Below are 24441 nucleotides of genomic sequence, written 5' to 3' on the forward strand. Positions count from 1 at the left end.
CATTCACAAGCAGTTGACAATTGAGAATGCATAAAATTGAGTGAAAAATTAGGAAAATACATTTTTAAACCAATCAATCAACAAAGAGCAGTGCTTAACCCAGAATTTATGGACAATACAATCCTTTCATTCTCTCTATAGTATGAAAACATAATTCTTTGAGCTTAAATATTTTATTTCCGAGGGGTTTCGAATGCAGCATTGTCCATTGGTGCGAAGTCATGAAAGTGTTTGTAAACAACTCAATCAGAAGGTAACTTACGTGCTGCTTTAATGTAATCATTATTAGCTTATTAAATGCTTAACTTTTAGCATGTGTAATTGATATGCTTTTATTGTGTATATATGCAATTATGAATATAACGTTAAAGTGTTGATAAAAGAAGAAATGTTTGGTTTTATCTTAGCTAGCTTGCTAACTAGCTCAATGCTACAATCTTAGCTTGACGTTAGCAACCGGCCGGCTATGAAGGCTGTGAATGCTTCAGTTTCAGTGTATCCACTATGCTAATAGGCTGCTAAACATCAGCTAGCTTAATGACTTGCCTTTGTCTAACCGGTAGTCAAAGCACATGTCCGGTCGGTCAATGACAGCTGTGTTTTTGTGTACAGAGCTAAGGCCCGACAGAGATTTTTATTTTTATTTCTGTGACGCTCACGGCTATTTCGCAAGCATATATGAGTTTGAGAAAGGAGAATACTTATACTCACAACGTCAAAATACTTCACGCTTATTTAGAAATGTCATTTCACTTTCGATCTGGAGCAGTTTAATAAATGTACAAAGTATAAACAGACAAAACTTCTTGTTATTATTATTGTTTTTTATTATTTGTGTCAAGTCACATGTTTTGGTTTCCAATTACAAATGGAAGGGGGGTCTTCTGTATATCCTTTCTGTAGGTGCAGCAAACTGGAGTCGGATCAATTCCCACATAGATCTCTGAGTGTCAACACATCCTCCAGCGTGTCCCAGATCTTGGGATGTGAAGGATGTTTGAGCTCACATTTGTTCAGTACCTTACAGTCAAAAGGATGACACAATTGTAATATAATTGATTCCTACACAGCTGTCTGAATAATCTCAATTTAGCAGCTCCGCAGTCTCACAGCCACTTTTGTTACCACCTCACTGTTCAACCAACAAGTTAAGATGCCCTGGCCATTTTCAGAGTCCATCAAAAAGCGGGCCTGCAGGTACCTCCTTCATCGGTACCTGGGGAATTTTCTGCAGGAGAAACTAAGCTTGGATCAGCTCAGCCTTGATCTTTATCAAGGCACTGGGTCTCTTGCACAAGTACCACTGGATAAATGGGTATGTGTTGTGTTACATTTACAATTTTAAGAGCATTTATTTTGTTGAATTGTGGAACCCAAGTGTTACATTGTGTAATGAGTTCATACTAACCGAGATGCAATGTTCACATACAAAGTAGCTGAGGTAAATCTGTTCAAACTTGCCACGCCACTTTTTCCAAATGACTTAAAAGTAAAGTGTTATTTTTCACTAATCTACAATAAATATTTGTCATATGAAACATAAACAGTTTTATAAATAGGATTAAAAACATATCAAATCTTTTTTTAATTACCAAAACGTTTAGTTTCTTGCTGGTGAGTTAATATGAGGGTTTGTGTCCTGAGGGCAAAATAACTGGAATTGTAATAATTTTACAATAATGACTTTATTTTATTTCGTTCTTTGGTTTGTGGGCTATTTGATAAAAACAAATATTAAATAAGATGCACCAATGAGTCGGGTCGAGATCAAAATCAGATGTCTCTTAAGTGGCTTTGATTGGTTATTGGCAGGGCAGATAGTGAGATATATTTGATATTTCTTCTATACCAAAATGAGTCAAAACTATAAACAGACACTATTTTTGATCTATAAATGCATCAGTCAAAAGAATGTTCCCTGATACAGTTTTCTATGGTTAATAAAACTGGTAAAAATGGGAATAATCACAATTTCTCCATTTTTATTTGGAATCAATGTTGATATCTATATTATGTGCAGCAAATCTTCTCTTTAATGTGTTATAGTAATTAGAAAAAAGTGGAATTAGCAAAGAAAACTGGAAATTGATCTCTGCCAGCATGTCTTCTACTGGAACTAAAAATGCTTGCCGTCTTGTCCTGTAGTCTCTCAATGAGCTCCTGGAGACGGCGGATGCTCCCTTCGAGGTAATTGCAGGGTTCATCCAGACGATATCTCTGACCGTTCCATGGGCAGCACTGCTACAGGAAAACTGTGCCCTGGAGGTCAAGGGTTTGGAGATGGTGCTAAGACCAAGACCGAGAGCGGGTAAGGAGATGCTAATTTGTGTCTATCTTTACCATATGCCTGAAGTAGGAAGGGGCTTAGGTTAAGTAAACATGCCATATTTAAACGTGAAAATATCGTTGTTCCTCCAGCTTCTGGCACTGAGCCCATGTACTGGTCCAGTTTCATGACAAGCAGCATGCAGCTCGCCAAGGAATGCCTGAGCCAAAAACTCACTGACGATATGGGAGAAAGCTTTCAGCCTTTTGAGGGATTGGAGAAGTTTGCAGAGACAATAGAAACAGGTATGTTATATCTACACTCTTTATCAGAAAGTTTAGTGAAAAATACAAAAACGGTCACATAATTTTTGTTTTCTATTGTGATGCAGTTTTGAGACGAGTCAAAGTGACGTTTTTGGATACCGTTCTCCGAGTCGAACACATTCCGGAAAATTCTAAAACTGGAATTGCACTTGAACTTCGAATCAGGAAGTAAGTAACTGGATTAATGACACACAATGGTATTTCCTAACTCTAAGTATCCACACTCCTTGAAATTTTCTACAGTACATCACATTACAACCATAAAATTTACTTTCATGATTTGGGTTTATTTTATATGATATACCAACACAGTATAGCGTATCGTTGGAAGGAAAATCATACATGGTCATACAAGTTTGTATGAAGAAAAGTGCAAAAATGCAGTTGTATTCACCACCAAACGTCATTCTTTGTAAAAAGTAATTTACATGTAACTTTTTTGCCTATTCTTTGCCAAAAAGTCTTGCAACAATTATCAAGTCACAGGTTCTGGATTGGATTTCTGTTTGGAGTTTGAGTCATTTTTACTAGTGAATATTTTTAATATCTTCTTCCACCATTTTTCTGTACTTATCTGGGTTCAAAAATCTAAATTATGCTTTACTTTATGTTGGTCTGTCATGTAAAATCCAGAATAACCCAGCTTGGGGTTGTAACAACACGATTGTGCAAGGAAAATGAATATAGTTGTGTAACTTCATTTTGTACATTTGTGCAGGATTGTGTACTGCGATGAAACCGGGGAAGAGAGTCCAAGTGTAAATGTGCATCAGCCAACCACATTCGCCCATAAAAACATGCAGATGGAAGGAATCACTGTATTCTGGGACGAGTTCTCAGTCATGTCTCGCGACTGCAGATCCTCACCCACCCCTCCGGTTGGTGCCTCCAGTATTTCAGCTCCCAGAAAGTTGCGGCTCAGCACCATTTTTTCTTTTTGTTTTTAACACAGAATTCTCTTATTTTACAGGAAACTGAGCCAAAGCTTTCCCCCAGCTGGAATCCCAAAATTATATGTGAGCCCCATCCACAGTTTACAGAGCCTCTGTCCTCCATAACCCCCTTTGAGACTGTGCAGGTCGGAAGCCTCAGTGGTAAAATTGAGCTGTCCCTCACTCTGAAAAACAACCTAGCTCTGCCTGGTGCAAAGGTAAATGAACAAAAATCTGTATTATAAATAAATTATTGATATTTATTCTGTATTTTTTGTTAAAAAAAATTGGAATAGTACTCAAATCTCTGTTTTTCTGGTGGTATTTCTTCTCAGTTGGATGTTGTTGGACACATTGATAAACTGCTTATCCTGCTCTCCCCACGCCAAGTTCATCTACTCTTGGATTTATTTGGAGCCTTTTCTGGAGGAGGTGAGAACGTAGATGATAAATGGCTGAAATAATCTTCACCAAAATGAGCTGTTTAAAAACATTTCCTGATCTTAACATTAAGGTGCACAAGAATGGAATAAGGACAGAAAAAATCGTCCCATGCAACAAGAGGATGAGTATCGTCTCCATTTGGAGCTGAACCGATGTCTGAAGAAAGACACCGCTGTTCCAGGAGCAGACCCAGACCTTTTCGACAGCCAGACCACCAGAACTGTATCGAGTCGAGGTTGGAACAAAATGCTCTCTCATCGATATTCTATAATTGCTCTACATGTGACGATAACATACAGCTCAAACAGTATGATCCACCTCATTTTGCATCTGATTTATTTCAAATGTCATATTTTGTTCAGAAATTGAAACACCAGTGTGTATTTTGGATCCTGGAAGTGTGGTTCTAGGCTTTGGTCACGAAAAGTTCACACTAAGAATCGAAAACTTTTCATTAACTTAAGTTGGACTTTTGAATATAAATGAGTCTGAAACAGATTTAAACAACATTGTGTTTAATAAAACCTGTTTTGTTTCTTGCTGTAGATGACGTGTTCTTCTCCATGGCTGACATGGACATGTCTCACAGCTTGTCGTCCCTCCCTCCTCTCGGAGAACCGCCCACTGTTGACTTGGACTTGTCTCTCAACAGCAACTACTCTGCCTCGCCTGGAGAGTCTCCATCTGGAAATGCAGCAGTGAGTCCCACATCCTAATCAAACTTTGATCTTCTCGTTTAGTGTTCTTGAACACATTGGAACTTGGTGTAATTTGAGGTTTATTAAATGGTCAGGATGATCCTCAGGGTTCCTGTGCGGTCTGTTTGTCTGGAATTTGACTGAAATATTTCACAAGTTAGGATATAAATGGATAAACAGTAGTGTGTGTGAAAAAAATAGTATTTCCGGTCATTATTTCTATTCTTTTTGTCTAAACATATCCATCCATCCAGCTGTCTGTCCATCCACTGAAATTATCCTTTTTTCCTGTATGGAATAGGTTTGCTAATTACCAGATTTCTCTTTCCATGCAAACTTAAATAAAACATTAAATAAGTAATAAATCCTGATTTCCCTTAAGGATTGCAGGACTTCATGGACTAAAAATGTTCCTTTCTCAATTAGCAATACAATAATTGGCAAATCAGTTTTGCAGGTCAAATATATTTGAGTACAATAAAAAAAATTATGAAAATCAAGTTAATGCTTCTGTTTGCATTACAACCTCTTCTGTAGCTGGTGAAGTGTCTGTCATGCCATGTTTTTTGGTTGAATTTCAAAGCCTACTTTTCTTTTTCTGATTCTCGATAAATTACTGAAATATTTTTAATGGTCTAAAACTACCTGGATTCTGAAATGAATCACTGAAATCCACTTTAAGATTGTTGCATTAGGATGTTATTTTCAGCATGGATATCTGCCTGTGCTTTCAGGCTCTGTGGGATGACTACATGGATGTACCGCGACGAGAGAAACGGACGAGTGAATCCTCTGCCCAGTCGCGGGATTCACAGCTCCCTCAGAAACTACTGAGACAAACCTGTAAGCATGCTTTAAATAATTAGACACACCCTTTTTTTTCTTTGCTTTATCTGGAAAAGCAAGATAAAGATAAAACAATAAAAATTGTTTCCATTTTCAGCCCATTCGTCAAAAACACACGGGGATGAATCAAGACCAGAGCTGGTGCTAAAGCTGTCGCTGAGTGGCTTTGCAGTCTCCGTCCTCCACATTGACCCTCTGCCACCTCCACATGCCGCCCCCAGCCCAGTTGGACCCATGGCTGGACATTTTTTCAGCGCACAAGGCCCGGGCCAGCTTTCTCCGGACGCTTTCCTTCGGTCTCGATCGATGTTTGATCAGGCTTGTCCACATGATCATCTAAGGTAAACGCTGTTTACAGTTAATTATAACAGTCTAGAGTGCCTTTTTTTAACTAGCTCAGGGGTGTCCAAACTTTTTGTCATGTGGGACAAAGTATTATAATAGTATAATATTACCATGACAACTATAGAAAACCAAAAAAACTTGGAAAAATGATAATTTTGTGTTGCATCTAAGTTCTTTGTAAGTAGATTTTAATTTAAAAGCTGTGCTTTTTAATTCATTATTGAATTGTGGTCGGGGTGGCCGCACAAAATCAGTCCAGGAGCCACAAATGGTTCCGGGGCCTCACTTTGAACACCCTTATACTAGATCAATGGCTGTGTTCATAACATGGGCCCATGTTTGCAGGTTTGTTGGCCAGGGTTTGAAGATAAACTACGAGCACTGTCAGGGATCAAACCTGCGGACTTTCAGGACTGACATCTCCCTGAGCCAGATGGAGTTTGTCGAGTGTCTGTTTCCCTCAGAGCCTCCTGTTGGTGGAAACCACAGAGGAATCCAGTACACTGAGGTCAGTATTAAGCTTTTCTTTCACTCTTGTTTGAACACTGTCTATCCAGGACAGTCAAAGCTTCAGTTTGGAAGAGATAAAAAAACAAAAAAAAATTTTTTTCTGTCACACCTCAGCTCTTAACTTTTGAGACCCCAGTCAATGATGAAGCATCTCTTTCCACCTGCCTTCACCTGCTGTACAAACTGGCTGAGCGCAGAGGCCCTCAGGTGTTCACCTTTAATCATAAATAAATTAATAAATTAAATCGACACATTATCATGCAATACAGTTTCTGCATGGCCCACTAGCTTGCTGTTTGCTGTTCTGTTCAGGCAGGCCAGGTGCGTCTCAGCACAATACCCAGGAAAGCCGAGATCCGGGTGGAGCTGGGTCCTGTACACTCCGAGCTGGACATCAGCATCGTCGACCGTCTCAACTCTCTGCTGCAGCCTCAGAAATTGGCAACCACGGAGATGATGGCCTCCCACTTGTACACATCTTACAACAAACACATCAGTTTGGTAAGTTGCAGATGTTTATTGAATTAAGCGGTTTCATAAAAAAAGTAACTATGAAATAGCTGTTTATTAAAATTAAAGGCTCGTACCATTATATCAGCCTTCTTACACATTTTCAGTACAGACCTTCCCAGATTTTCAGTGATACGATTCCCTTTTTTAGTTTGATATTTATATTGCGATCAGGTTTGAAGCATAAAACTTTCAAAAACAGAAAGGAAGAAATGGGAGGAGGACATGGGAAGTGAATTTAGAAAGGAAAAGTAGAGAAAGAATTGTACGAATGATGGACTAAATGGATGATGGAGTAACAGAGGAAAGTAAAGGGGGAAGGAAAACAGGACACACAGATGGAAAAGTATGTGAAACTTTTAGAAACATGCATGGATTGAGGTGAGAAATGCAGTTTTAAAGAAAGAAGAATAGGATTAAAGAAAGGGAAGCTATTATTGTAAACATTTGTTAGGTTTTTTTCTGACGCATGGATTTCTTGGATCGTTTTCAGCACAAAGCCTTTGCAGAGGTTTTCCTGGACGACACCCACACTCCCTCCAACTGTCACATATCACTGACCGTGAATGCTCCGGTTCTCGGCCTCTCTGTGCGCTTCCCTATCCCCGACCTGCGTTCAGATCAGGAGAGAGGCCCCTGGTTCAAGAAGTCCCTGCAGAAAGAAGTTCTGCTTATGGAGCTGGAAGACCTGGAGATGAAAACAGAGTTCATGGGTGGAAGCTCACCCAACCAAACCAAAATGGAGCTCACCTTCAAGGAACTTACTGGTTCGTCTTTTGTCAGAAAGAAAGAAAATGTGATTATGAAACTGCCATTGACTTGGTGTTGTTGTCATGGTGCAGGAAAGTTCCAGGAGGAGCCGGATCAACCCGCTGCCCGTTTCCTCAGGGTTTCCCACAACATGGAAGGAGACATGATGACGTCTGAGAGTGTGAAGTTTGACTGGCCGAGGTACGTTCACTCAAACCGGCGAGTCCATTGAGCCCCGATTTGTAGTGATGGATAATTCCTCTGAACAGGGTCGTCCTGAAGATGAATCCCACCACGGTCCATTCAATACTGGAGCGTGTGACGGCTGAAGATGATGAAGGGGCTGAGGATCATTCACTTGAGGAAGAGGAGGACGAAGGCGCTGCTCATTCGTTGAAGGACGTGTGTGACTTTGGGAAACCAGAGCCGTCGCCCTTTTCTTCACGCAAGGTTATGTATGAGACTGAGGAGGTGAGTCAGAAGTGAAGTGCAACAAATCATAATTCTTACATCATGTCTAAATTCATGTTCCTTGAACTTTTCCCCATTTTGGTTTCTTTAGCAACACAATACACAAAATGTGTATTAAGATGCTCTAGTCAATAAAAGACAACACAAGTCATAATGACTTTGAACACAGGGCAGTCTTGGAATGTTAGAATGGCCTAGTCAAAGTCCAAACCAAATTTATCCATTGACCTCCTTTGAATAATAATTACCATTCAAAATGTAGGGTCGCCATGTTTCTAAAGTTTATCTTTTACTACAATGACTTTTGCTTGTCAAGTGTAATGTTTGCGCTGTAAAAACTTTATAATATGTCTCACTTTTAAAATTCTAATAGTTTTTTTCCCATGGCATAGCAGGAAATCAGAACAGTCCGCTGAGTGCTAGATTCTGTTGGCCATGAAATATTTTGTAATAATTGGTGAGGGGGAAGAGGGCGAAGTTATAGGATTTAATTTTTCTCACAGTCTTCCCCATCACCACTAGAGGTCATGTCAATCTCAAACAAGAATCGTGTAAAAAATGTTCTTTTCTTGAGGGAAAACATTAAATGTACTAAAGATTTGAAGAAAAACAAGCTGAGTTAAATGTAAAAAAATATTGTAGTTATTTTTAGAGCATCTATAGCCGTCTTCCTGTCTGTCTCTCCAACAGGAATAGGAAGGCTTCTGTTTTTTCTGCTTGTAATCTTGAGTTTTTTGTTATAGATAACTAAAGGCCAAATCTGGATTTAGCTTTTTAATATATGTGAACATGGTAAAGCTATATTTAAGGTATCTCTCTTTAGAAGCTGCATTTATGTTTTAAAGTGCAAATATTATGTCAGAACAGAGTAACAAACAGGAAACAGCCAGCTACCACAACTTGATACATACTAAATGTCCATCCTTTACACATCACTTTTCTCCTTTAAAGAGTAAAAAGTAAAATCTGCAAAAATCCACTTTTTTCACTCTGTTACATGTTCCAAAGATTTAATATTAACATTTGAGAGGCAGGTGTGGTTTATCCAGGTGCAGAAATTTGCATCTTGGAGAGAGGATATGCTCTGGTCAACATATTAGCATGTTTGACTGATGAATTCTTACGCAAATGAGGACCATGTTTTGCAAATCTGATCTGTGGACAAAACAGGTGGTGACGAGATGAATGCGATTCCCTGTTTGCAGATGATTATTCCTGGTGATGTTGGCGAAATGACGGAGTTCCAGGAAAAAACCATGAACAACTCTCGCTTCATCCTGGAGCTGTGTTTCCCTAATGTACAGCTGGCGCTGCCCGGCAAGACTTTCTATGAGAAACTACACAACAGGTTCATCATCTATTAAAAATAAACACAATAACTTGACAGATGTTGTTATTAACTGGTAGTTAAAACATGTTAACCGTCCTCTTATCTGCACGAGTTTTTCAACAGAGAACAAAATCTTAGTCTCAACTGATCAAAGCCGTTAAAAACCCCACGTTTTTACATGTTATTGTAGAACAGACAAGGGTTTTGTTCTGTATCTTTCACAAACAACTTGTTGCCGCAGTTAAGATAAAAATAACTTTTGGAGATCTTTTAATTCCCTTAACATTCTCCCCACTGTGTATTATTTCAGTCCTCATCCACCCCAGTGGTTAAAATTAATGAGCCTTTGAGTCGCATCATATTTAAACCCTTGAGGAACTGAAAGTCATAAACTACTAATTAGAAGTTCCTAGAAACTGATCAAGTTGAAACAATAATAAAAGAAAACGTTCAATATTTATTAAACAATTGATTATTAGGTGCAATGATTTTTGTTTTTGCCACTGAATTCATGCTCTCAGATTAAGGGTTGATTTTTCACTGTAAAATTGCACCACTGCAATGAAAAATCAGGCATCTTCATTATGCATACCAATAACTGTGGCCTGCACTGTCCTGTGCACAGTTTCATGAAATAAAACACGCATTCTCCATGTTCTAGGATAAGCAATGACCTCCTGCTGTGGGAGCCCACGGCCCCATCCCCAGTGGAAACCATAGAAAGCATGCCGTATGGAGTTGGACTCTCTGTTGCCAGCCAGTTGATTAACACTTACTCCAAAGACAGTTTCAGCCAGTTTCGCTCTACTGGCCCTGAGGGTAAGATTAAATTACCCGTCTCATATTCAGACTTCTTACAGGTACTTGACATCCTTCGAAATGCTTGGATTTCATTTAGGTGTGTTCAAGGTTTAGAAATGTCTTGATTTCTGTACAAAGTCCTTTAAAGTTACTGATATTCAAGCTGCAGTTTTGTAATAAAGTGTAATGTAAAGTCTGATTAAAAGCCTACGTTTGGGAAATGTTACATTTGAAACCAGGTATTTTCATGCACCTTGTAAAAAAAAAAAACAATTTTTTTTTTCTCACTGTCTGAAGTTAAACAATACTGCAGTTTTCTTGTTTCAGGTTAGTTCGAATTAACAAAATTATTTCTAATTACTAAATTTCTGAAAACTTGGCGAGAACATAATTTAGGAATTATTTTTGTAACTTTCTTTGTATTTTGTATTTAAGCATTTAACCTGAGCAGGAAAGTCATTAACGTTAACACGATTTGACTGGATTGGATTGTTTCAGTGTAACAAATATTATTCCTAATGGCTCAATGAGTTATTGATCTATTTAATTGAAATAAAGGTTGCCTTATATTTTTTTATGTTAAATGATGTTAAAATTGTGGGATTTTCTTTTCTTAATTAGTGTTTTATTATTGGACCAGTCAGATTTGTTGGATGTTTGTCAGAGACTTTGCAAAACATCAAATTTTGCTATACCTTACTTTGCCTTGCCCCTTCTGTAGAACGTAGAAAACCATCACAAAACATCATTAATAACATTAATAATTGATGTCACGTAATATTGATTTCTACTGTTTTGCATATGATATTTCAGGATCTCAGATGTGTTTATGAGATCATGTTCAAACCATCTCTCCTTGTTTTCAGAGGAGACCAGTGGCTCAGAGGAGGAGACTATGCATTACTACTGTCCTGCCTCGGATTTAGGCTTCAGATCTCGAAAGAAGAAAAAGCCCAAAGTGCACAGCAAAACCTCCCAGAGCCTCTTCTCTGTCATCCTCTCTGTTAATCATGGATTAGTGGCGCTTCAGACAAACTCTAAGGTAAAATCTGCTAGATATTGCCTTTAAATCAAACAGCTCTAAAAACCTTTCATATGTGCTTCATTAGTTTTTTTTTGTTTGTTTTTTTTTCAGGAAGAAGATAAATCTTTACTAAGAAACAAACATGGGGAGTTCTGGATTGAGGTGAAAAATGCCGTTTTGTTCAGCGTCACTCAGTATGAAGGCTTCAAGGACCAACACTACATTTGCTTTCACACTAGCAGCGTTTGCATGTACCAGCAAGGTACCACTTTATGTAATTCCTCCTTATAACTAAGTTTATTGAACATCACTGTAAATATGTCATATTTATTAATCCACCCAGGACTCCTAGATGGAGGCATCAATGTCTTAGACATCAAGTTGCCATGCAGGACACATCCCCACTGGCTGGAGCCGACCATCTACCAATCAGAGACTTCTTCAGAAAGGGCCTCAACCCCCTCGGAGGGTATCGGTCTGGAGGCCCGCAGCATGGTGTCAGTCGCTGTCAAAATCTCATCACAGAGCGCAGAACGCAACCTCAAGGTCAGACATTCAGATTGGCCTTCCTGAAATTTTCACCAGTTAATGAACTATCGTACGAACAACCAAAGAGTTTTATGTTCAGTCTAGTTAAACAGAATTGGAGGGTAAAAGGGTTTTCGTATTCAAGCTTTTTAAGATATTAATAAGGTAAAGAAAATGTTTGTTTTTTTAAAACTTGGTGTTAATCTGCATTCTCCCACTTACCTTAGCTTGCTGCTATGACACCAGAATTTTCCCACTGTAGGAAAGTAAAGAATATTTCTGTTCTTTTCTAAAAGCATTTGAACCATAAACCAGAGCTGAAAACATGCTTGTGCTGTGATGTAATTTAAATCAAAAATAGTCTTTTAAAAAGTCTGAAATTTAATTTGAGGAAACTCACAGGGTGTCTGTTTTATATGGAATCTGATATAAAAGATAAGTAAAGCTAATTAAGTATTTCTTAACTTGTGGAATATTTAAGTGAAATATTCTCGCTTCAGTGGCATTGTTTTTTGCCCATGCAGGAGTTTCTGGTTGCTGTTGGAGTGAGAGGAGCCACACTGCTGCACAGAGTGGTGCCACCTAATCTGGGCTGGTATGATCAGGTAAAACAAAACAAAACAAAACAAAAAATCACACGCCAAGTTTAGAAATCTCTTAAGACAGGCAGACATTAAATAATTTGTGTTTTTCTGACACAGATTGTTGACTTTCTGAATGTTTCGGCTGAGCCAGTGTTGGGTTACGCCCCTCCCATGTCTGTCACCACTCTACATTTACACCTTTGGAGTTGCTCATTAGACTACAAGTAAAGCAGATTTCACACTGACTGTTAATAAGCATATCTTTATTAGTAAAGAATATTAACAGAACAATCTTTATCTTGTCAGACCTCTCTACCTGCCACTCAGATCTTTGGTGTTTGTAGAAACATTTAGCATCTCCAGCAGCGTCTCCTTAGACAATTCATCTTCAACCTTAAGGTTTGGCTGCTTTTTTTTTGTTATTTGAGAAATATTTATTTAAATCCGTTTGAAAAAACAAGGTTTTAAAACATTTTTCTTGCAGAATAATTTTGGATGAAGCTGCTCTGTTCCTCTCGGACAAGAATAATATGGTTTCTGTTAATCTTGCGCGGGGTAAGTTGTTTTTGTCAACATTTAGGACTCCGTCTTGAAATTTATGGAGTTGGATTTAGTTTGGCCTGGCTAAATTTGGAAAAAGAAAATTAGAGTACAAGATATCATTCCCATTGTCTACACGTTTTATCCATCAGCTTGTCCTTTCTCCATAAAGCCGTCTGCCCAAACATGCAGCAATCTCCTTGAATATTATTTGTCTGTGATATATTCCTTTGTCCATCATTAATTGCTGTTTTCATCCATCACTGGTTTTGCAGTAAAAGTCTGACCTCAGCAGAGATATTTGCAGTAACGTCTTAGTAAAGAAAACATTCTTGTGTTAAAGTATTGTGTTTAAATGTTTCTTGCTTACTGTTCTGATTATTGTTTCTTTTTTATGACAGACTATGTTCAGGTTGTAGACATGGGGACACTAGAGCTGAGGATTACAGCTGTCAAACCTGGAGCAGATGGAAAATTGGTAAATTTATCAACTCTAAATAGGATTTTTCACTGAAAAGATAAAGTCTGATCTTTGTTTTGTTTTTGTTTGTGGGGTGATAGTCAGAGCCCAGATTTGAGCTGCGCTGCTCCAGTGATGTGATCCACATCAGAACGTGTTCGGACTCCTGCGCTGCCCTGATGAACCTCATCCAGTACGTGGCCAGCTATGGAGACCTGATGCCCCCGGAGGAACTGGAGACCAAGCGCAGCAGCACCACACAAAAAAACAAGGTGACATTCAACTCCTGAGCTGCTGCTGCACAAAATGTTTAAAAGAAATATCATTCTTAAATTAATGATTTTTAAAAAATATTTTGACAGGCGGAGGTTCCCAGCAGACCAACATCTCAGATCCCGCTGCTTGCTGAGAAGGAGCTGCAGATGCTGCAGGACCTGATGAGTGAAGCTATGGAGGAGACGGACGGGCAGCAAGCGCCATGCCCGCAACAAAATGGTTCAGACTTCCCTCAGTTAAAGAAAATTCATTAAGAATGTAGTGGTTTACTGTTAAAATATCACTGTGTGGAAATACATGATTAATTCCCAGTTTAGCTAATTAGTATGTGGTTTAATTTAAACTGGAAATGCTAGTAGTTAAGGCTTTAAATTGTAAGAAAATGGTGATAATGTTCTTAGATTTAATGTGGTAAACCAAAAAAAAATGGCACGTATTTCTGCAGTGGAAGCAGAATGACGCCTTATTAAATGACACAATTGTGTTGTCTGTATGTACAGATAAAGTAAGAAGTTCGGGATATCATTGGATTTTGTTGTTTTAATGTGACAAAATGTAGAAAAGTTTAAAGTTTATAAATACTCTAATAGTATTTCTCTCCAAAAAAAGGTCAAGACGCCTATTTTGACAGATTTTCTGCATGAAAATGTGCAGAAACGACAACCTACGGACCTTTTTATTCCAGTTTGATTAGAATGATGGATCCGCTGTTTGCTTACATTTTTAATTATATATAGGTTCCCATGAGGAAGAGACTCATGACCATGACCCACCCCGCTCAGACCTCTTCCTGTTCCCTGATGAGAGTGGGAATTTAAGCCAAGATACAAGTCCCACGTACCCCATTCTTCCCTCTCCGCTCATCACGCCTGCGCCCAACCTGGCCCAAGAGACGGATGACTTTTGCATTTTGGAAACTCCTGATTCCAGAGGAGAGGTAAAGAATTACTGACTCAAATGTTTGCTTTTTTTGTATGTAAAACGTGTGTTGCTTCACTTTAAGAGTGTTTGTGTTACAGGATCAAGACCAGGAGCCTGTGGTAAAACAGCTCACCTTGGATCCAGTGGAAATCAAGGACGATCACTTCAGTCAGCCTTTGGAAGGGAACGATTCCAGTCGTGGAGCCATGAACTTCCCCATTCCAGAGGTCCGCTACCTCATTAGGGAGATTTCTGTCATCTGGCATCTTTACGGAGGAAAAGACTTTGGGAGTTCGGCGTGCATTGCTTCACCTGCCCGAAGCCGGGGGTGAGCCATTCTTGTTGGTTTCTCTCAGAACTTGCATAGAGGGTAGGAAGCATGCTCTCTAAGGTTTTTGTCCCTCGCTGTGTGTTGTAGATCGACTCCTCATACCTCCCCATCTCAAACTCCAGTTAGACAAGTGAAGAGTTTGGGCCGTATTGGAGGAGGAAGAGGAAGAAACCCTGATGTCCTGATGGAGATACAACTCAGCAAGGTTATTATTATTATTATGATTATTATTATTATTGAACAAGTGTTTATTATAGAATATTTATGGTTGATTTTCGACCTGTGAATACAGATGTTAGATGCTTTTGATCTACTAAAAACAATTTTTTTTCTATTTTCTGGATACATTCATTATATTACACAGCTCTGCAGTTAAACATTTCAAACCAAAGACAAAATAATCAGAGTTGACATTTTTAACTTTCCGATGTTGATCACTCGCCAATCTTTCTGTGCATCCCACGTTCATTAGAATCGTGTTGTTCTTTCTAAATGTTATAGTAATTCCTTCGGTATTTAACTTTTAACTTCTCCAGGTGAGATTTCAGCATGAGGTGTACCCACAGACCCATGTAGCATCTCGTCCAGCGATGGACCAGCCAGTGTCCCGCCAGGTGTTTGCTGTGCAGGACTTGGAGATTCGGGACAGACTTGCTACCTCACAGATGAACAAGTTCCTGTACTTGTACTCCAGCAAGGAAATGCCTCGAAAAGCCCATTCAAACATGGTGAGACTGGCAACATTCTACGACCTTTGTTAGGTTTGTGAATTTCTGGAACTTTATGAGTACTTTTTGTTTTTAGTTGACAGTTAAGGCTTTGCATACGTGTCCCGAGTCAGGCCAGGCACCTCCTGAGTGCTCCCTGCGTGTTTCTCTAATGCCTCTTCGCCTCAATATTGATCAGGTATGACAATCAGATGTAGATGTTTGCAATGTTAAAAATGCTGAGCGTACGCGATAACATATTATTTTTTGATTTTCTTAAAGGATGCGCTGTTCTTCTTGAAGGATTTCTTTAGTAGTCTTGCAAATGAAGTGGAGTTTTTCTCCCCTCCTGCTCAAGAAAGTAAGCCCGATAATTAACTGGCACTTTTACAGTTGTGCATTTTAACACAGTTTCACAGCTCATGAGTGTTTTCAACTTTTTTTTTTTCCACAGCTGTTTGTGTTACGACAAAGAAAGTCGCTGCCCCAGAAATCTCCTGCAGCTTCTCCAAACAGACCGCTGGGAGCCAGGATCCAGCCCCGATTATTTCAGTTCCTGCTCAGAGGCAGATCAGTATCAATAGTTTCTCAACGTCGGGCAGGGAGGAAGCAAATGATGGCGAAGCTTCTTCCTCTCCGTTTTCAGACCAACCAATCTTCTTCAGGTCAGTGGAAACTAAAAACATTTTAAGCCAGAAATAATTGCAATGCAGTATGTTTGTGTTTAATCCTGCGTTCTCCTTTCAGAGAATTTCGGTTTACCTGTGAGGTTCCAATTCGACTGGATTACCATGGGAAACATGTATCGATGGATCAGGTATGTGATCTAACACTAAAGTGCATAAATGATTTCTAAAAATGAGTTTTATTAATTATTGGGGGGTAACATCTCGTTTCAGGGAACATTTGCAGGAATCATCTTTGGGCTGACACAGCTAAATTGTTCAGAACTGAAACTGCGGCAGCTCTGCTATAGACAAGGGTGTGTTACCTGAATATCTTATGAGACAGTGATCCATTGCTCTGTTACCTTTGTGACCATGGCCTATTTTTCAGACTAAACTTGCACTTCTTTGTGTTTCAGATTGCTTGGTGTGGACAAGCTGTTTTCCTATGCAATAAATGAGTGGCTAAATGACATAAAGACCAATCAGCTTCAAGGAATACTAAGTGGTGTGGCGCCTATTCACACTCTGGTGAAACTGGGTGAGCAATAACTTTTGGATCCAGCTCATTTCCATGTGTTCCTCATACTACTACCCCCACTGTCACCCTGGCATCTAACGCTTTTTTTTATTTTTTGCATGTTACCTTTGAGGCTGGGATAACTTGGGGATTTCTGTTCACGTGACGTCTAAGTGAACTTCTTGTTCTGTTCAGTTCACGGCCTGAGGGACCTGGTGTGGCTCCCTATAGAGCAGTACAGAAAGGACGGCCGGATAGTTCGGGGATTTCAGCGTGGCACAGCCTCCTTCGGGACCTCCACAGCTATGGCTGCTTTGGAGCTCACAAACAGGATGGTGCGGACCATCCAGGTAAACTGGTTCTGAATACTTTCACTCTCGTAGGACATTTATTATTATGTGAAAATTATAAAGCATTTACAGCCTGAAGAGGGACATTGTGAATTAATGAAGATTAATTCACAATGTAGTTACAGCTGATGATGATTTCCATTGTTTGACCCCTAACCTATGGATAATAAACAAAGAAACAGGAAAACAGACAAAGAGAAACACTTAAAATACATCTTCTGCAGTTTTCTGTTTCAGCGTCTGCTGTATTAGTCCTCAGTGCTAATACAGTGCTATTCTTTCCAACGTTTCTGCCCTTCTGATATTTGCAATATGATCTAGTCTTCAACAAATGTTCAACTTCGAAAACAGACCACTTACCAGTAAACTTCACAGCATTTCCATCTCGTTTTTTGGAAGGTAAATCACATTTGTTTTATTTTAATTTATTCAAATTTTGTTTCTTTAGGCAGCAGCTGAGACGGCTTATGACATGGTTTCTCCAGTACCTGACGAAAGAGACACAAAGAGGGTAAAACGGTACTCCCATTATGGCCTTGCTCATCAGCCTGTGGACCTGAGAGAAGGTGTAGCCAAAGCTTACACTGTGGTGAAAGAGGTAAGCAAATAGCTCGTCTTACTATTCCTCTTGAATGCATACTGTTAAAATTCAATTTGTTGTGAACTTTTTCTAGTTCACACAGGATCAAAAAAAGAACATTTAAGCATTTTTTTGTGGGATGTATGTATATTTTTGAGCCTGTATGTATAATTCTTACCATTAATGCGTGGATTAAAGTTAAGTACTATATTTAATTTAACTGGGACAAAGGGTAGGATTAAATAAGTGTTCATTTCTTCCTACTCGTTTTCAAACAGATATCTAGCGGTAAGCTAACTATTTTGTTCCTGATTATGTGTACATGTTTTCTCTTGTTCTTGTCTCTTATTTTTGTTTTTAAAAATCAGTTTGAAATAAACAAATAAATAAAAACAAAGAAAAGAATTCACTAAAAAGGACATCTTTCCATTCCACCCTGAAAGAACAGCATCAATACGATGATATTCATGCTGGGTAATGACCGCATGTGAACTTCTGACCAGAACTGTACGCTGTCTCCTCCCACAGGGCATCACAGACACCGCTCTTACCCTTTATGACACAGCGACGCGGGAGCACGAGCAGCGTGGGATGACGGGAGCGGTCGGCGGAGTCCTCCGCCAGCTGCCACCAGCTGTAGTCAAGCCACTCATCATGGCCACTGAAGCCACGTCTAACGTCTTGGGTGGGATGAGGAACCAGATTCACCCCGATGCGCGTCAGGAGGAGTCACAGAAATGGAGGCACGAGGAGGAGTGATTCTTACTGCTATGAAACCATGACTTTAAAGCAGATGCAGGCAGGAATGGGGGGGGTTGTGTTTGAGGAAAGGCTGGCAGTGACTTCTGGTGTAAATAAAAACAGTCTCATCCTGTGGCAGTGTGACCTGATGCCATCCAGCTAACGGTTCCCTCACAGTGCCTTCATGGTCATCAGCAGTGTACACCGTTTTGCTCAATAAATGGATTATATAAATTATAAATGTGCAAGCCACATATCATTCTGATCGGACATAAATTGTGTCAGATTAGAAAGCAGAATTGTGACAGGTCATCTCATTAGCTTCCTTTTCAAGCAGCTCTGTTTACAGATAGTGTTCTTATTCTACCACTACTACTTAGTGTCAGCAAAAACTAGAGTACGAGGTTTAATTTATTACATGTTCTATGTTATTTACTGTAAATATTCCACCTTTGTAATCCATGCAAATTTAAGACAAGAACTGAAACCGAATGTGTCAAAGGTGTGTAAAGTTATTTAATAAGCACTTTTAAGTGACTTGAAGGGTTACATGTCCAAATAAATGAGCAGGAAGGTAATCCAAACACATTGTACAGCTGCACAGGTTTATTTTGAACTGTAAGGTGTGCTATTTTCACAAAAGCTGCTATTCAGAAAGTCACTTTTAAATATTTAGTTTGTTTCCGTTAGTTGCAGCTTTTTACAAAAATGATTCATCTGCATCTCTCATGTCTTAACAGTTTTTATTTCAGCGAATGAATATGGATGTTGTGATAATTTGCGTCACACAATTTGGATTTGCATATTTTATTGTTTATGTGGGGAGAATAATTTTTCTTGGGCATAAGTGTAATGTATTAATTGTATTAAATAGGCTAAAGGTAAATAAACTGTTCAGATCATGTGCATCATTTTTTTATGGCGCTATGAGCCATTATGATTTTTACCCTGCAAACATGAGCGCCATATCTTCATCACGCCTTTACGTCACTGCTCGTCGTTTTTCAGTTTATTTTAAAAAGTCGTAAGTATGAAAGGTATAATACTTACCTTCGTCTAAACTCATTAAAGCTTACCACGTATAGTTGATGTTACGCACCCTTAGTGGTGTAAAGAAATGTGGGAGAACGCCTTCAAATCCAAAATTGGTGTTACTATGACAACACAATGCCGCTTTTTTTGCAGACAAGTCAACCCTGTTAACAGCCTCACATCAAACTTACAGGGCATGTCGGACATTGGTTCTGGTTTGACTATTTTATCGTTTGAGGCAGAACTGACTGTTCATGAAAAGAAGCTACTTTACCTTCGTGCGCGCTACGCTGGACTGACGTTTTGCGGGTGCGCGCACGCAGTTTTTGTATGCAAGTTGGTGCACTTATTAAAGTAAGTTGCCTACTTAAACCGTGTCTAGTCGTTAGTGTATGAAAATGTTAAATATACAGCTTAAATTTGCCACAGCCGGATAATCACGTATGGACTTCAGCTTAGTTTTAAAGTTTTTTTTTTTTTTTAAGCACCAGAATCAGGCAGGTTAGCTAGCATTAATAAATAGTGACCAGCAGTGACAAGAGGAGTAAACACTAGCAGATTTGGACAGAAACTGAAGTTGTTAAGTTGAATTGAGGTCAATCCCCTTTCAGAAATCTACCTAATTTGAATTATTTATGAATTAATTATTATTTCTATTTACACAGCATGGACTAAGTGCACACTGTACTGTACTTGTATCACCAGGTTTCCTTTTGTATAGTGTCTCTACCTTTTTCTGAAGCTTTACTGGATGAGCTCAAAATAAATCTGTTCAGTTGGGTTCCTCATGTGATGTTACCAGAAATATGATTTTTTTTTTAATCCTAAATTAATAACATTTTACCATAAAATGCATCTACAAAGGATCCCACGGTGTTCTATAGGTGTTTATGTCTAAAGTGAAACGCTGATTTTAGCGAAAACTCTGACCAATAGGCTTAAAGAGTTTGTGCTTCACATGAACAATAAGGCTGCTGTGATGTTTCCAGATGTATCCTAAAAAGGAGGACTGCTGCCAAGGAGTTATATGCATCAAAAGGGCATGGTGAACTCTCTGTGGGGATACTTGGCCTGGGTACCCTGGGGAAACAGCTGCTACTCTGCCTCCTTAAGAAGACCACCATCAGACCCACGCAGATTAAGATCTCCACGAGAAACCCAGCAGGTATGGTGACTTCAAAGTAAATCTGTTGTTCCTCCTGCAAAAATGAATGACGTCACCTTTTATTCTTGACCAATTTAACTTGAAAAAACAAAGATAGAAGAAAAGATGACCCTTAACTCTATTTAAACCTCTTTTTGTATTTGTGCTTAAACAACATACATTTCTTATGTATGTTGTTGGGTAACTGTAGTCTCTCCACACTACAGTTACCCAGGTGATCACTAAAGCTGATTTAATCTTCCTTAAAATAGCAGTAAGGGTATGTGCTTCAAAATGGTCTCAACTTGATGTCACAATAGCACATAATTTTGCTGGATGCTAAATTGTCTAAAACGTTTTTTGCAATTAAACAATTATGTTGTTGTTTTGAGACGATTTTCAAATTACATAATAATAATGGCATAACAATGCAAGTACACCCTCTCAAAGATAAATACATTTAATTTCCAAGGAACATTTAACACTAGAACTGGAAGATATTTTAAATATCCATAATAAACAAACAACCCATAAAAAGGACACAAGACTCTTTATAAACAAAAAGTCCTTCAAAAAATTGAGCTAATTTACACTGAAGCCTTTTCACAATAAAGTCTGTGGTTCTGTTTATTTTCATGCAAACACATTTTTTAATTTGGTTTATTTCATCATGCCATTAATTGCTTAATGGTTTTGGCAGCATAAAGTTACGATGTGGCTTTTCTTGTTCAGACATGCGCTCCTTCAAATCTGACTAAGCCTGTAGGTACACACAATCATATAAAATACAAATTTGTGGTTCTGACGTGACAAAGGATAAAAAAGTTGTAGTGGTACAAAGTTGTTTGAGGGGCAAAATAGTAAGTAATCCAGCAAACCACTTATATATTTCACTACAGATTCGGCTCACTTCTTTTTCTACCAGCAGTGTAACGAATGTGTGTGTTTCAGAGGTCCGTGTCCCACCAGGAGTCGAGTGCTTCTTTAACAATCGTTGTCTGGCAGCGTGGGCGGACGTTTTGTTCCTCTGCTGTTTGCCTTCTCACCTTGACAGAATCTGTGCTGATCTCCATTCTCATCTGCAAAAGCACTGCCTTGTCTACAGTTTCATCACAGCTGTGCCTGTCAAACGGTACACCCGCACCTATGCAGGCTGGCAGCGTGCTGTTTTGATGCAAACGTGATTGATCTCTCACTCCTAATTTTTTTCATCTCAGTTTAGCTGAATGTCTTGGCCACAGTTTTGTTCTGAAACCACAGTATCAGGTGGAGGCATGCGACACCTCAGACCTGTGGCTGTCCTGCTCCCGTGTGACCGAAGCTTTGTCAGATCCATCACTGATAGAGGCATCATGTCCTTTAGCTATGAAAGGTTGGGGAGAACTCTTTTAAGTTGAATATTCATTTTCATAAAGTTGTTTTTTTTTACTAAATTATGTTGATTGTAAATTGTAGGTGGCATCACTCTAGGCCTGAAATGGGTATGTGGAGTGTTGTACAGCCTGTTAAACATCTGCACCAATGTCTGTCTGGGATCCAGTGAGGCTCTTTCTCTAATTAACAGCATATTTACAGAGAATAGCATGAACAACGAGCCTTTGAAAGTACAGAGTTTCATCGCTTCCACATCTTTTCTCCATCCAAATGAGTGAGTTAGTGAAGGATGCGGTATTGCATTTAACCTTCTGCTATATGAACAATTACAGTACAAAGAAATATAAATAGAAGAAGCTAACAAAGGGGAATACCTTTTTTCTTTACTCAACAAAGGTCTTTTCCCTGGATTTCTCTCGTTGACGCCCAAACCAAGGAGACACCACTGCTGCACTTTGTAATGAACAGCAAACCAGTTCAAGAAAACATCTGGACAACATACAAATCATACCTGAAAAGCAAATAAAATGACGACAGTACATCTCAATATGGAGAACATGTCAATGTCTAACACATAGTTTAGAATAACATTTTCTTATTGCATTTTGTAAAACTTGATGTAGCTTTTTCTGGTATTTAATTTGTCCCAATGAGTGTTATAAAATTAAATAGCATATAGCAAATTATGTGTTATGTTTTAAAGATAAAAAGGATTATTTTTTTCTTAAACAAAGCATAACTTTATGCAACAGTTCTTATTTTAGTTGTAATACTAGTGTATGTAAGAATGTAAAATCTACGACTGGTTTTATATGCCATGTTTGTACTTTTATAATGTTTTTTGCTTATTATTCCTTTTTTATTATGTTACAGCCAACATTTCCTTTATTTTTAAGTCATTCACTGTCAATAATAGAGCTTGTCTTCTAGTGTCTTGCTTTGTTTGTACCCTAATATTTTTGCAGGATGTTTGTGTGGCTTGAAACATTGAAATTCCAGTAAATTTGTTCTCATTCATTTCCATCTATTTAGAATTAAAGTTGAGGACGAGGTCATTTCTATAACCACTGTGACCACCAGCAGCAAAAATTACTAACGAAGATGTGCATTTTTTGTAGATGTTTAAAATGTAAAAACAGTATGCAACACAGATTTTTGCTTGTCTTTTATTTTATTCGAGGTGTAAAATACATATTTCAGTTGCAACATAAAGCTGTTGAAGATGTAAAATCAATCATTTGATTAAAAGAAAAAGTAATTTTCTTTTAAATTGATCGAGTGGTGGATAGTTACTACTGAGGTACATTTGAATTAACATTTTGGTGAAAAAAAATACTTTAGGAGAAGTTTTATTGCACCATAATCTTTACTTTTACATGAATAAAATTATTATTAAATACTGCTACCATTGCTTCAGTGATAGATACCTTTCTTGTCATTAATAACTTAAATGAATGAAGAACAATAATCAAAATTGCATTTTTTGGGTATGTTACCCACATCTGTAAATATTTTACATTAGCTATCAGTATTCACCATAAAAATAATAATAATAAAAAAATATCCCTAAAATCCCTAAATTATTTTTTGCAACTCTGTGTAAAATGCTTATGGTTTTTGAAGCTGTAATTTCAGCTTTTCTACAAAAAAAAAAAAAAAAAAGAGTCAGATTTCCTTTTTGCTACAATGAACAACATGTTTAAAGACGTGAGTAGCAGGACTACTCAAGTGTAAAGTGATAAGTTGCCGTCCAGGAAATTAAGTAGGAGTGAAATATAATTTGGCAAAAAGGCTACTTAATAAATTCTGAGTAACTCACATCTGATTTAATATTTAAAAAATGACGTCGTCAGACAGACAAAAAATTCAGTGCAAATGCTGGTATTTTTGAAACTAAAATGAAAAAAAGTGACACGATATGATTATTTAAAAAATGAGCAGAAGAAACTTTTTTCCAACAAAATGTTCTGTCTTGTGCATTTTTGTTAAAAACATGTTTGTTCTTCAGTCAGTGAAGTTTATTCAAAGGTCTTACTCAAGAGTAGCATATGGAGATAAAAAAGTAAGAATTACAATAAAGTATAACTACTCCTACAGTAATTGTTTCCCCCAAAATGTTACTCACGTAAATGTAGCTAGTTTCCATCCAGTGGCGGAGCCAGAGGGGGGGCCAGGGGGGCCAGTGCCCCCCCTGTCATCTGACTGGCCCCCCTAGTGGCCCCCCCTGATGATTGACATGTAACAGCACCAGGTCATTCCTGTACATTATTTGGAATCATTCTAAGTCAACCTAATATCTAAAGAAGAAAAACAATAATAAATATATGAAAAGAAAATGTATAAAACTTTATATAAGTCCATGTGACATAAATAAATAGATTTTTATCAGGCGCGATACCAGCCTCCTTTATACTCATAAAAACAAGCTGATATTC

The 24441-nt window shown here is 38.3% G+C and overlaps 2 protein-coding genes across 3 annotated transcripts; both read left to right on the top strand.

Annotated features, from left to right (window-relative positions):
- The first annotated feature begins 149 nt into the window (after positions 1-149).
- atg2b (autophagy related 2B) lies at positions 150-19358 on the top strand. The gene is made up of 43 exons (XM_008400230.2): positions 150-253; positions 904-1315; positions 2146-2308; positions 2419-2571; positions 2658-2760; positions 3311-3470; positions 3563-3742; positions 3860-3956; positions 4039-4203; positions 4515-4666; positions 5401-5509; positions 5610-5853; positions 6203-6365; positions 6482-6574; positions 6680-6868; positions 7371-7644; positions 7720-7828; positions 7897-8098; positions 9304-9446; positions 10090-10247; positions 11096-11271; positions 11365-11515; positions 11597-11799; positions 12306-12386; positions 12483-12589; positions 12672-12764; positions 12850-12920; positions 13307-13383; positions 13467-13637; positions 13728-13860; positions 14379-14578; positions 14661-14890; positions 14981-15098; positions 15430-15621; positions 15698-15799; positions 15883-15961; positions 16055-16265; positions 16348-16417; positions 16500-16582; positions 16685-16806; positions 16981-17135; positions 17584-17733; positions 18244-19358. Exons 2-43 carry the CDS (start codon positions 1154-1156, stop codon positions 18472-18474), a joined length of 6225 nt encoding a protein of 2074 aa, XP_008398452.1. The 5' UTR covers positions 150-253; positions 904-1153; the 3' UTR covers positions 18475-19358.
- Positions 19359-19452: 94 nt separating this feature from the next.
- Positions 19453-22553, top strand: noxred1 (NADP-dependent oxidoreductase domain containing 1). Of its 2 annotated transcripts, XR_001776157.1 has the most exons (7): positions 19453-19842; positions 20478-20653; positions 21584-21764; positions 21850-22004; positions 22088-22113; positions 22208-22280; positions 22403-22493. XR_001776157.1 is itself a non-coding variant. In XM_008400232.2 (6 exons), exons 1-6 carry the CDS (start codon positions 19574-19576, stop codon positions 22530-22532), a joined length of 1104 nt encoding a protein of 367 aa, XP_008398454.1. In that variant the 5' UTR covers positions 19453-19573; the 3' UTR covers positions 22533-22553. The 2 variants fall into 2 exon arrangements, 1 of the variants encoding a protein (XP_008398454.1); XM_008400232.2 differs by having other exon boundaries at positions 22088-22280; positions 22403-22553.
- The last annotated feature ends 1888 nt before the right edge of the window (positions 22554-24441 follow it).

This window comes from Poecilia reticulata, linkage group LG22, assembly GCF_000633615.1.
Source record: "Poecilia reticulata strain Guanapo linkage group LG22, Guppy_female_1.0+MT, whole genome shotgun sequence".
NCBI lineage: Eukaryota > Metazoa > Chordata > Actinopteri > Cyprinodontiformes > Poeciliidae > Poecilia > Poecilia reticulata.